Raw genomic sequence first — 12,439 nt, 5'->3', positions numbered from 1 at the left:
ACAGAAATCCTGAGGGGTACTGTACCTTGTTCCAATCATCATCAGTGAACTGAATGCCTTTGGTGCGGTGTTATTTTTTGTTTTTTTTTTAGGCCTGCATGCTCGAAGACCTTGTACATTCAAGGTTCTTCTGATGGTCCTGGGCGAAGCATTTGTGCCATAATCTCTTAACTGGTCACTAAAGAACCTTGCTGGTCATTTTTCTATTGACTAATGTCATGTTTTTAAACTTTCTGGCCATCCTTGGACTTAACGCTTTCTTCTGGCCAACATTTTCCGATAGAACGGCTGGATTTTATAAATACCATTGATATCAAGTGTTTTCTTGATCCTACTAACTGACTTCTGTGAAATATTTAGTCTGTGTGCTATTTCAGTTTAGTGTGTAAATATTGTTCTTCCAAAAGAACCTTGGCCACAGCACATTTCCTTGATGGAAAGGGTCCTCTTTTTACCCATATCCTGATAGTTTTATAAAATAGCCAATAAGGAAGTAAAAAAAGTGGGTTCATACACTCATAAATGACCTTAAACTTACTTTAATAATAACAGAACACACTATAGAAGATCTACTGAACCTAAAACATGTTAACCACATGAAAAAATTAACTGTAACCTGATTTTCGGTTATGCAGCCTGGTAGATTTTATAAGGCAGATGATAAACAAAACAGGCAGTGTTGCCACCCGTCAACATAAAATTACCAAATTTTCTGCTCATACTTTTCTAAAGTTAACACACGAATGAGAGTATATTACTTTAACATATACCAACATGAAATAAAAAATTTATTTAGTAAAAATTGAGAGAAAAAAACAAAAAAATATGCTTTAGTCTAATAATTTGGCCAGCACTGTAGTTACAAGTGATTTGGGTGTGTGTGTTTTTTTATTGGTGCCAATAAAATTTCAAATAATAATGTGAAGCAGGTACTTACCTCTTACAAATATTTATAAATAATTATACATACACAGCAAATAAACACATTTTAGCAAAACATTTTTTTAAACTAAAAATTCTCTAGTTAAAAAAAATATATTAATATTAACTTGCATTAAAAAAAAAGAACTTTTTATAACTAAAATGGCATCTCAAAAGAACTGGGCAGTTATTTCTACAAAATGTTGTAACCCTTTTAAAAACTGATAAACATGAGAAAATGTGTGCAAAATCGCGACAAAATGTAACAGTATGGATGTGTTCTTTAGATTTAGGAATTATTAGTGGCATGAAAAATTTGTGATACATGTCGGGAAAAAGATTTATGAATCTTACAAGACAGATGAAGAGTTTTGCAAACTACTGGGAACTTCAAATTTGGATGAATCTTTTACTGATCTTACAATCCTCTTTAGATTATTTAAATAAATCACTGGAACTAATCGGCGAGTCACCCCTTATAAGAAGAAAAAGTTTAATGTACCTAGCTACACAAAAAAGAAAATTTGGATAAAAATTAAAGTTAGCTTAGAAAAGAAACTTATTGCCAGACAGAGTCAAGCCAACAGGAAGTTGTTGAGCTTATTGAAGAGTCAGAAAATAGAGATGTTGCACCAGCTTAAAGAAAAATTTGCCAGTACAAATAAAAGAAGTGAAAAAATAACAATTTTGTCTATTTTTAACATTTTACCTAAAAGCTGAGTTTGTTCCCAAAAAATTGAAGAAGAATTTGAAGTTACAAACTACATGGCTAGAACAGCTAAAAGTTTGGGTACACAGGAAAAGGGGATTCTTTCAACCCCTAACCCAAAACCTGGAAGAACTCTTAGTGAAGTTACCGCTGAATCTGTAAAAGATTTTTATAATTCTGATGAAGTTAGCAGATTGATGCCAGGGAAAAAAGATTATGTAACTAATCAGAAAATAAAGAAGGAAAAACTCCAGATACAAAAAAAAGATTGGTTTTTGGGCAATTTGCATGAAATATACCAGTTGTTCAAGGAAACATTCCCAGAAAAAACAAAAATTGGTTTCTCAAAATTTTGTGATCTTAAAGCCCAAAAACTGTTATTTTGGCTGGGAAAAGTGGGACACACACTGTATGTGTATGTACCTTGCACCAAAAACATTAAGCTGATGATGAATGGAGCAAAAATGCAAGATTTGAAATTTGATGATGAAACTACTCTAAAATCGTATCATTCCTGCCTGGCCAAGATTATGTGCAATCCACCTTCTCAGCATTGTTACATGGATGTGTGTAAAGAATGCCCTGGGTATTACTAAATTAAAAGAACTATTGGACTACCACATTTAATGATGAAGTCACCTTTAAAAGGAGTGGGTAACTGTGGATAGGTGTTTGATGGGAAAAACTGTAGTCAAAGTACAGATGTGATTTTATTGATGATTTTTTTGGAAAAACTTATGAAACTCAAAACTCATTCATTTATAGCCATAACCAACAGAAAGAATACTTACAAGATGAAATACAATCCTTCCATTGGACCACATCCCAAGCAACCTTGCACTACGTACTCCTTTTATCATTTATTACAAAATGGGAGGGAAAATTGAAATCACTTACAGTACGTTTTTTATCTCAGAATGCTTAGAACATTACTACAGTAGCCTTCTACGTCTTTCAGAAAAAAACTCTTAGAAATCTTAAATGAAAGATTGCCTTTTACACTCAAGAAGATCTCACATACTTTTAAAACTTACGGCAGCGCTGCACAGTACAAGAACAAGAAAAACACTTCTACAACTTGTGTTTACACAATGCAGATTTCAACTGTGGAGCAGAGTGGCAATTCTTCGCAACATTCCCATGGGCAAGAGTGCATGCGACGGCCTGGCGGATAACTGTTAAGCGGCTAGCTGATAAAGCCAGCTTACAAAAGACCGTTATGATGACCAACAAATCCTCACACCTAAAAACAACTAAATGCATTTGCTGTGACAAATATAAGAAGCATTTGATTTTCACCCTACCTACTCCACGATAGAGACTACCAAGAGACTGAAGACAATTGTTGATGACTCGACATAGTGACCCCTCCACAGTGTATACGCAATCACAGGCACACAAAAGTTTCAGTTCGTTTCCAACCCCATACAGAAAAATCAAATTAATGTCACAGCCTTACAATTTTAGATTTGATGGATCCTTGAATGTGTGACAACCGTAAAGCTAATAACCCCAACTGATTTGGAAAACAATCATGGCGGAATAGTGACCTGTGGCATATTATGACTCTTGGTGGCTTGGGTGCATTGAAAGAAAACTAATGACATTTACAAAATTAATTTTTTTGCACAAAAGGTCCGGCACATTCTTTTTTTTTATCCACAGCCAAGAGATATACTTGATGTACCAGGAAATACGCTCTTGCAAACAGTGGACCCAATGACAGCATACCGGAAGACCATATTCTTTTGACGCCTGAAGAAATGAAGAGCTCTTCTAAAGCTATGGAAAAATTTATCTCACAAGATTAAGAAGAATTAATGTAAAGTAGTGTTCCATATCAGTAAATAAAGAGTGTAACCGTGTGTACTATGTAAATACTTTACATTACAAATATTTATACAAATTCTAAAAAATACAGGAGTTAGTAATAACATGAATGTGTGGCTACAATAACTATTATATTGTTATTTTTAAATAAAAGAAAAAAAACTGCAAAAGATATAACCTAGGTATTTCAGTCAACAGAATAAATTGGTGTCATGTTTGAGCAAAAGAGACAAACAAACAATAGGTAAGTGATATTAGGCATATACACATTTTCATTATATATATTTTTTTATTATTTTTGTTTTAAAACCCTTTAAAAATATTTTTTAAAGGAATGATTTTAGCAGTTATCAAAATAACTTTAAAAAAGTTCAACTAAGCAGAGTCTTAAAAAGGTATTATGCTATTTAAATAATTTAGGTTCATTATCAGTTTCATATGTCCCGAGAATAGTATGTGTAGCCCAGAAGCAGCTCACGCTCACACATAACCAGTAGGCAGGTATTCCAGTAGTAAAAAATTGTTTTAAATATGAACCCATTTACACCCCATCCTGAAACTTTGCATGTATGTAGTCAATGATAATGAGTAATACAAATATTTTTCCTGATCAAATCCAAGGGAACGTATTTTAGGAATTTCAAAAAATGTTTTTTGAATATTTTTGAAAATTTCTAAATGTATGTAACATATAGTCATGTGATACATCTAATTTGAAGGGAATTTCAAGAGGAAGAGAATGCTACAAATTTTAGTCTCTCTAGGTGCTATAGTTTGGAACTAGGTCATTTTTAAATAATCGTAAATGGGACTGAAAAACTGTATTTTTTGGCTTTTTAAATGCCTGTAACTCAAAAACGAAAAGCCCAAAAAAATTTGAAATTTTGGATTTTAACTATTTCTTGTGGGTAGAACACATAAACAAAAAAAATCATACAAATCTGAGAGGTCAAGGTTCAATCATTAGTGTAGAATTGGTTGATTTCGCATGGAATGACCCCTGAGTACATAATTGTTTTCCAAAACCATGCAAAAGTGATTGCGATACTGGGCCAGCCCCCTTAAATACTAGCGGACATCCAGGCCATATGTGGATGTGCTGCATCCTGCATGAACCAAAGTTCATTACAGTTGTTGGTTGCTACTTGGATAGCTGGATAACTTGATTTTGTAACATTTCCTGTTATACCTCAGTATTAAAGTTTCCATTAATAAAAAAAGAGTCCAACAAACTAATCTCTCACAATGCCAAGCGAAACATTTAATTTTTCATTGTGTCTGTTAACGTTACAGTTTACTTAATCTAAGAAAGCAATGTTGTTTAATCTAATTGTATTATTATCAATTTCCGCATCATTATTTCACAAAATTCTACTTGAATTCTACTAATTCCAAGCCAAACATTTAATTTCTCAGGGTGCTGGGTACGTTGCTCTCTCATCCAATAAGGGTTAACATCAGCCCAATAACGAGCATTGTGTCTGTTAACGTTACCGTTTACTTAATCTAAGAAAGCAATGTTGTTTAATCTAATTGTACTATTATCAATGTTCCGCATCATTATTTCACAAAATTCTACTCGACGATCCAAACCGTCCTTCATTTAACTCATGAACTAAGTGAATTTTGAACGCGTTATACTCTTTGCTGAATTCACTAAGACAGCAATATGCAAATATTATATGTAAAAGCGCAGATAAGACTGATGATAAGACTGAAGACTGAATGAAACTTACTCTAGAAGATAAAAAATAATTCTGCGAGTTAAATAAAAGAAACAAACTTAGGGCCAGATTAGGAACATCTAAAAAAAGGTTTACTATAAAGGTGTTGCCTAAAACAGACATTCCTCTCATAGGTGTGTCTTTTTTTAAACCGAATTCCACGTAAAATGAAATAAAATTGATTCAGAATAAATTGCAAAAAATTTTTAAATTACTATGTTATATTCTATTCTAATATATTAAATAACATTCAGTTATATTTTTTCTATCGTCTAGGCTACTTATGTATAATTTAAGCTAGTCCTTTTTGTTTTTAAGTTAGAACCAGAAGCCGTGTGCTACTTAGAAGGTAACATTTCAGTTACAAGGGACGGCTTCAGCTATTTCTTGTTACACCTTTTATATGTTATTTTATTATGAAATATAAAAATTTGCCTAGTCCCCTAGAACTCCATGTGTACATTCATCCGCTAAATCAAAATTCAGTGTTTCAAGTAGGATCTAGTTGTCAAGTAGTCAAATACTAAAAGAGTAATTTTTCAGTTTAATTTGTTTGTTGGTTTCCAAAACACTAAATCACTCAATGAACACATTAAATTCTGATTGTATGTTTAATTAAACTATGTAGGCCTTGTTAGTTGTCAATTTTGTGCTGTTATTATTGTTGGGATGAACTAAATTTTATCCAGTAGACAACAACCTAATCTATAATCATTTTGATATACTTTGTTTGAAGGTTATTTTTGACGATGGAAGGATTATGTAGGAAACAGGATTTTTTCCAGACCTTTGCCATTGTCCATTTTGATATACATAATACTTCTCTGGCATTGTTTTCAATATTTACTAGAAACAGCTTGCATACATATGGGAAAGTTTACGGAATATATCAGAGTAAATCTCTATTCATTCCTCTATCTCGCCTCGCACACCTCTTAGCTTCTTATCAGGCTTACTCCTTATACTGATAACATATCCCCTGACTGCCATCCATTGTTTGTCAGACAGAAAAACTTTACTTGAAATAAATACATTTCTTTAAACTTATACATTTCTGTCTTTGACTTGAGAAGTAATTAGTATATGCCATTGTCGCAGATTAATTTCTAGATTAAAGAGAAGAGATTTGAAAATCATAGATATTAAATTAATCATTACTTTTAATAAAAATATTTAATATATATTTAATTTGAGTGTTTACTAATGGCAGTGTGGCACAAGTGTGATGGATACATTGTTGTACACTACAAGTTGACCATAGGACATGGAGAGCTAAGCGAGTGAGTAGGGTGAATCTACCTTGGCTTAGTTTGTCTTGCTGTTGTCACTGTGCTACTTCATCTCATCCCTGCACAATAATAACACCTTGCCAGCTCAATACCCTGAGCTGTTGTCATTTAGGTTGTCGGTGTTGTGCCAATGTGAAATTACATTTCAATTGGATTTCTTCTTTTCCTACTACCATCTCAACTACTAATTATAGAGTATCAGAAAATCTATATTGTTATCTGCTCTGATTTAAAAAAATCAGGATTCTGATGCAATAAATTAGGTATCTGTTATTTAATGAAAAATAATTGATTTTTTCAATAAATTTGTATATGATGCAGTAGCCAGGTTAAAATATTGGCAGAAATAGTACTTTTGTTCATCAATTTTTATAGTTTATTAACTGAAAAGATAATTTTCGAAATAAAATTCAATTTAAATCTGTCATATTACTAATTAAAGGTCAGGTTCATTAGAAATAAAAACAATACAAATATATACCATTCAATCTTATTTTGTCTTCCCTTGTCATCATCAGTCTCCAAATCCAAATATGCAATACAATAAAATGTATTCATCAGAGATGTGACGGTACATTTAGGTTCTACACCATATATATATATATATATATATATATATATATATATATATATATATCAGATTAGATACACAGTAACATAATATTATGTATTTAATTTAACATTCCAAAGTTAAATAATTCTAAATTATAACCTACCTTATTTACTTGTAATGACGATCCTTTAAATTGGTTGTGTCTATCAAAATATAGTAAAGTTTAAATTAGAAGGCTTGCCATAGCCAGCTATCTCTATTTGTCGGCTTGGCATTCGCATTATAAACCAATATAATTCGTTACACTGCTGTATAGTATGCAGATATGTACCTAAGTCTGGTTAATCCAATATTAATTTCGATCTGTTGGCGTCTTCCCTCATTTTTCTTCCGTGTTTGGACGGAACATATTGTTTGCGTATTGCTTCTTCTATCCACATAAAATGAAAATATGGACCAATACCATTACACTAAACTATTAATAATACCACTCAGTTCTTGTATTTTTTTCATTATCATCATAATTCATTTATTGATTTGTTGTATTCATGTATTTAAAGTTACTGTGTTAAATGATCACTGTGTTAAATAATTTTGTTATTAAATTTAAGAACAATAAGAGCTATCCACCCTGAGAGAGTTAATTGAAGTAAGTAATATTAAATAAACAAATGTTTAAACCATACTTTGTGGCTAAAAAACACAAACAATAGCATCAATAAAAAGTTATACCACAGTCTCTAGATGCTAAAATGTGTTAACCATCTGGTGGTGGATGCTCATTTTTTTGTAATTTGAAATGTATGTGACATTGCACTGATAGGATCATAGCAAAAGTCTTAACTGAACATTATAGCAATAGAATATTTCAAGGAAAGGCAGCTGCCAAACCTTCGCTCTTTTATGTCCATCAACTGTTTTCAAGTTGTTATTTGGCTCACTTGCATAATAGTTGTTGTCTAAAAAAATTCCTTTATTTTCTATGTTCTATAAATTTAAATTTGTTTGCTTTATGTTGTTTTATTCGAGAAAAATATTGTTAATGTATTTACTTGTTATGTATGTTTTTAAGAAATTAAATAATTATGAAAACGAAATGGTTGAATTACTGTAGTTAGATTCAGTAGGAGATATATAAATAAAAGAGAGGGAGAGGAATGGGCTCTCGGTGAATGAGAAACCCTACAACAAGACAAAATATTTAATCTGTCAACAACAACAGTATAGTTGTTACATGTATGGTACGAGACGAGACGGAACATCGTCCCTACCATTTGTCAATCCATTTCCTTGAAGTTATCAGATGAACCGTACTCAATATCTAAACCACAATAATGTCAACATTTAATTAGGCTTGAAACTTATAAATGTTCTGCTTTGTATATACAATAAAAATAGTAAATTTTAAATACTTTAAACACACAGTTTTTTACTGATGAAATGTTTGTAATAGTTTCTATATACTTTAAAATAAATATTGTTGTTTCAAACTTTGAATAAACTACTTTAAAAACATAACAAGCTAAACATATCACAGATTTGTTTCAATAATAAAATAGCTTCACTTTGGTTTATTTACATTGTTTTAGTTACTTCACAGTTGTAAATCTTTTGAAAATCTTTTAATCTAGCAAAGCAATAATTAAATTTCTAAAATCAGCAGAAACTTATTGGAGTATACTAATTAAACAAGTGTAATACACTCACAACAATAACAATAATGTTAGTTATACTTTAAAACACAGTAAAACATATGAAATTATTTCAAATCTAAAATCTGATTTCTGTGACTTTCCTACCTCAAAAATAAATAAAACCAACATCAATTTCACCTTAAACTACTTATGGATGAGTGGAATAATAGTAACGGTAGCTGAATCATAATTTAATTGACTTGTCTGTACAAAAATACTAAGCTTGCCCAACAAGCAATATTATTTACAATCCTAGAACTAGTAGTTCTAAGAGGTGACAAAGAGCTAGACCTGCACTTCTACCAAGAGGTGGTTTTTACAAAATATAGCCTATCGCTTATATATATATTTTGACATGGCTGCAGACTTTTTTAAACAAGAGTTCTTTTTACACTGTAATTAGCTTTAAAAATAAGAAGCAGCGCTTTATATGTTTTATGTTATTTCTGTTCGACTTTACTAATGTGTACTGATTATGTTTTGGCAGTACGTATTTCAATATTTTTCTAAACATTATTTTCAAAAGGCACCAAAAATGAAATATTTTTTTAATACATGTATTTGAAATCAGTTTGGACGTATTTAAAATAAGACACTTATTTCAGTTTGTTAGCAATGAAATTAGCAAAACAAACATAAACGAATCTTTGATAATTTAACATACCTAAATATGTCATGGACATTTCCAATCACTGTTAAACCTAATAGGTTTTTTTGAATTAAAACTAAATTACAGAGCAAATTTACATAAATATTAACATTAAAGGAACAACCATAAACTTGGTATAATCAGTCTTTCAAAGTTATAAAACTCAGACCAGATAGAACCAAATAACAACCGACAAATTCAATCTGTACTCATCCAAATAGCAACAATCAAACCAACTTTAAAAGTTACAAAATAAAATGAGAATACACATATTTATATTTAAATAAATTTATTGCGTGTTCATCTTATTACTACTGTATAAATAAAATAAGGGAACTTTAAATTACATATTGAAGCACCGAAAAACACTGGCTTCTTAAATAGTCTAATCTAATCTAACCTAAGATGTCTTGCTGCCTAGGGGTACAAAGAACAACAGTATTCTAAAAGCCGGAATTACCGTGCTACACAATTGGTCAACATATAAAATATTTGTTTCACACTCTCTAAGAGTGATACTTTTCCTTAACTAAGTCAATATCACAAATTCTTATTTCCCCGAGAGACTGCTACAACGGTAACTATGACAACACAACCGGTGGTATTTGCATAATACTGTACCACTCCTTGTAATACTGTTACATCGTTCTTACACCTTATTTTGTTTGGAAAAATAACAGCAGACCAGGAACTCTCTTATTTTCACATGAGGTAATAATCCTACAATTAATTAACGTAGAACATCTCACCTAATCCATTTATATTTTGTATACAAATAGTATTTGGTTATTTATAAGCTTAAAATATAATTCACCAGTAGGCCTATATCATGAAATTGCCTGCATGAAAACACAAAGCAATAAAAAGTTTATCAGTGTAGTTGGCATTTTCAGGATTATTTACACTAAATTTAAGTGCTATAGTTAACAAAGTCTGTTGATACAAGATACAACAGAGCAGTAGCTCATCCTCATTTGCTATTCAGTTTATGTTATATAAATTTAATTTACATATTTCAAAATTTATATCTTAAACTACTTGTAAAAAAATATGGCACGCTTTACAGTACTGTTGTAGCAAGCTCTGACGGGGAGGTAGGCCTACAAGTGTAGGGTAGTCTACATCTGTACATGCTGAGGTGAGCTTAAGAGTTGTAGTGCTCTGCTATGATCTCCAGTATACTCGTATAGGATCCAGTGAAAAAGCCAATCACTCCAAACGAGATGACCGCTAGATTCTTCCACAGTATCCAATTCCCAGGACCTAGGTCTCCATCTGAGCCAAGGCAGACGACAATCTCCACGATGGACGGCAGCATCAGACCAAGGAATGACAGACAGACAGCTCCTACCAGCGAGATGAAAGGGCCAAGGTTGGGTACCAGAATTGCGATTATCACTGAAAATAAATGAGACATTTAGAAATGATTTTAATCATTTTAATAAGATTCAATTTTAACGCCATTGGGTTACTTACATCAAGTAGAAGACTAAATCTAACTTTGCATCTAAATAATCATTTTTTTCAGTTTGCTCTTTTCAAACCAAAAATAAGCTTATCAAAAGATAAAGATACATTTTTGGCTAGGAAATGGTTGTGGTAAATTGTTTATTATTAGCAATTCTTCAAGAATTTGACTGTGAAGTAGTTCTGTGAACAGCAAAATTTGTTCGCATATTTTATGAATATAATACCGTATTTATACTTATTATAATTGTTCTGTTATACTAGGCATGAGGTATGTTCAAATGGTAACGGGAATTTTAATTAATTTAAAACAATAGTTATTTATTCATACATAAATATGTAGTGACCTTCACAATAGATAGTCCTTATTAGATACTATGCACTTCTGCCAGTGCTTCTTCCAATTCTGGGAATATATCTCAAACTCGATCTTTGAGATAAAGTCTTTAGCTCTAAGTGATGCACTTTTAATGTCATTTATGCCTGTAAAATGACGGCCCTTTACGGTTCTCTTTATTTTTATCAATAAAAGTGACACATAGCCATATCGTGACATGAGAACCAGAGGGTTCTATCTGGGTTTTTTTTGAATTTTTTATTTTATCAGCACATTGCATGTTATTGCACATTATCTAACAGTTAGCAGTGCATTTTATTACAAATTATTTATATCTTGGAAATTATAAGTAGGGCAATTTAGTTCTATGTGGAAAAAGCTGGCAGCACTGAGAACCATATGGTTCTATCTTACGCTTACTTAGTTGGACAGCAGCTGATGTTGTTACTGTTGCTATATTCACACAGCAAGGTATTTTGAGGTTATGTTTCATATTATTTGACTCATAAGTGATCTATTACAGTTATTTAGTGCATTATAAAGTGAAATGGAGTATTCAGAAACTGAATATGATTCAGAAGACAGTAGTGGGTCTGAATATTTGCTTGGGTCAGAATCAGAAAATGAGTCCGAAGAGCTAACCCCCATGAAAAGAAGAAAGTTTACTAGAAAAAGGAAGAGGAATCCTGAAAATTGGAAGAAGAATATTCGTAAAATCAAACGCCAACGTAGAGAGGAATACATAAGCACTACAGGTAAAACAATTCCAAGTAAAACAATTGAGCATAAGGACTGCAGATGCAAATACAAATGTTTTTCTAAAATATCAAAGGATGATAGGGATGTTATAATGATAAGTTACTACACCCTTGATGAGAATGGGAAATAATACAAAACTCCCAATGTAGTTCCACTCAAAACATAGCCACAAATTCAACAAGGAAAAATAATGCATTTAGTTATTTTTTGTTTGTAAATAATGAAAAGTCAAGAGTGTGCAAAGGTTTTTTTTAACTTTGGGTATAAGTCAAAAGACAGTCTAAAATGTGCATTTCAATAAAGACAAAATGTCAAACACACCAAAAAGTGATGAAAGAGGTAAAAAAACTAAGGACAGAATCAAACAGTGTGACAAAGATGTGATTAGAAAACATATAGAATCTTTCCCTCGTGTTGAGTCACAATACTGCAGGGCATCAACTAAAAAGGAATATTTATGTGGTACTCTTAATTTATCTAAATTTTCCCAACTCTATGTGCAAAATT

At 31.6% G+C, this 12,439-nt stretch overlaps 1 protein-coding gene across 3 annotated transcripts in view; it reads right to left on the bottom strand.

Moving 5' to 3' along the window:
• Window positions 1-8,212: 8,212 nt before the first annotated feature.
• LOC124369318 (proton-coupled amino acid transporter-like protein pathetic) overlaps window positions 8,213-12,439 on the bottom strand; it is a 131,493-nt gene continuing 127,266 nt past the window's right edge. For all 3 annotated transcript variants that reach the window (XM_046827272.1, XM_046827282.1, XM_046827290.1), the window contains exon 10: window positions 8,213-10,767. In XM_046827272.1, coding sequence (XP_046683228.1) covers window positions 10,514-10,767 — 254 coding nt within the window. In that variant the 3' untranslated portion in view covers window positions 8,213-10,513. The remainder of the gene's footprint in view (window positions 10,768-12,439) is intronic.

The sequence above is a fragment of the Homalodisca vitripennis genome, chromosome 1, assembly GCF_021130785.1.
Source record: "Homalodisca vitripennis isolate AUS2020 chromosome 1, UT_GWSS_2.1, whole genome shotgun sequence".
In the NCBI taxonomy this organism is placed as follows: domain Eukaryota; kingdom Metazoa; phylum Arthropoda; class Insecta; order Hemiptera; family Cicadellidae; genus Homalodisca; species Homalodisca vitripennis.
Note: the sequence above shows the minus strand (reverse complement) of the source record. Positions and strands in the feature narration are given on the sequence as shown.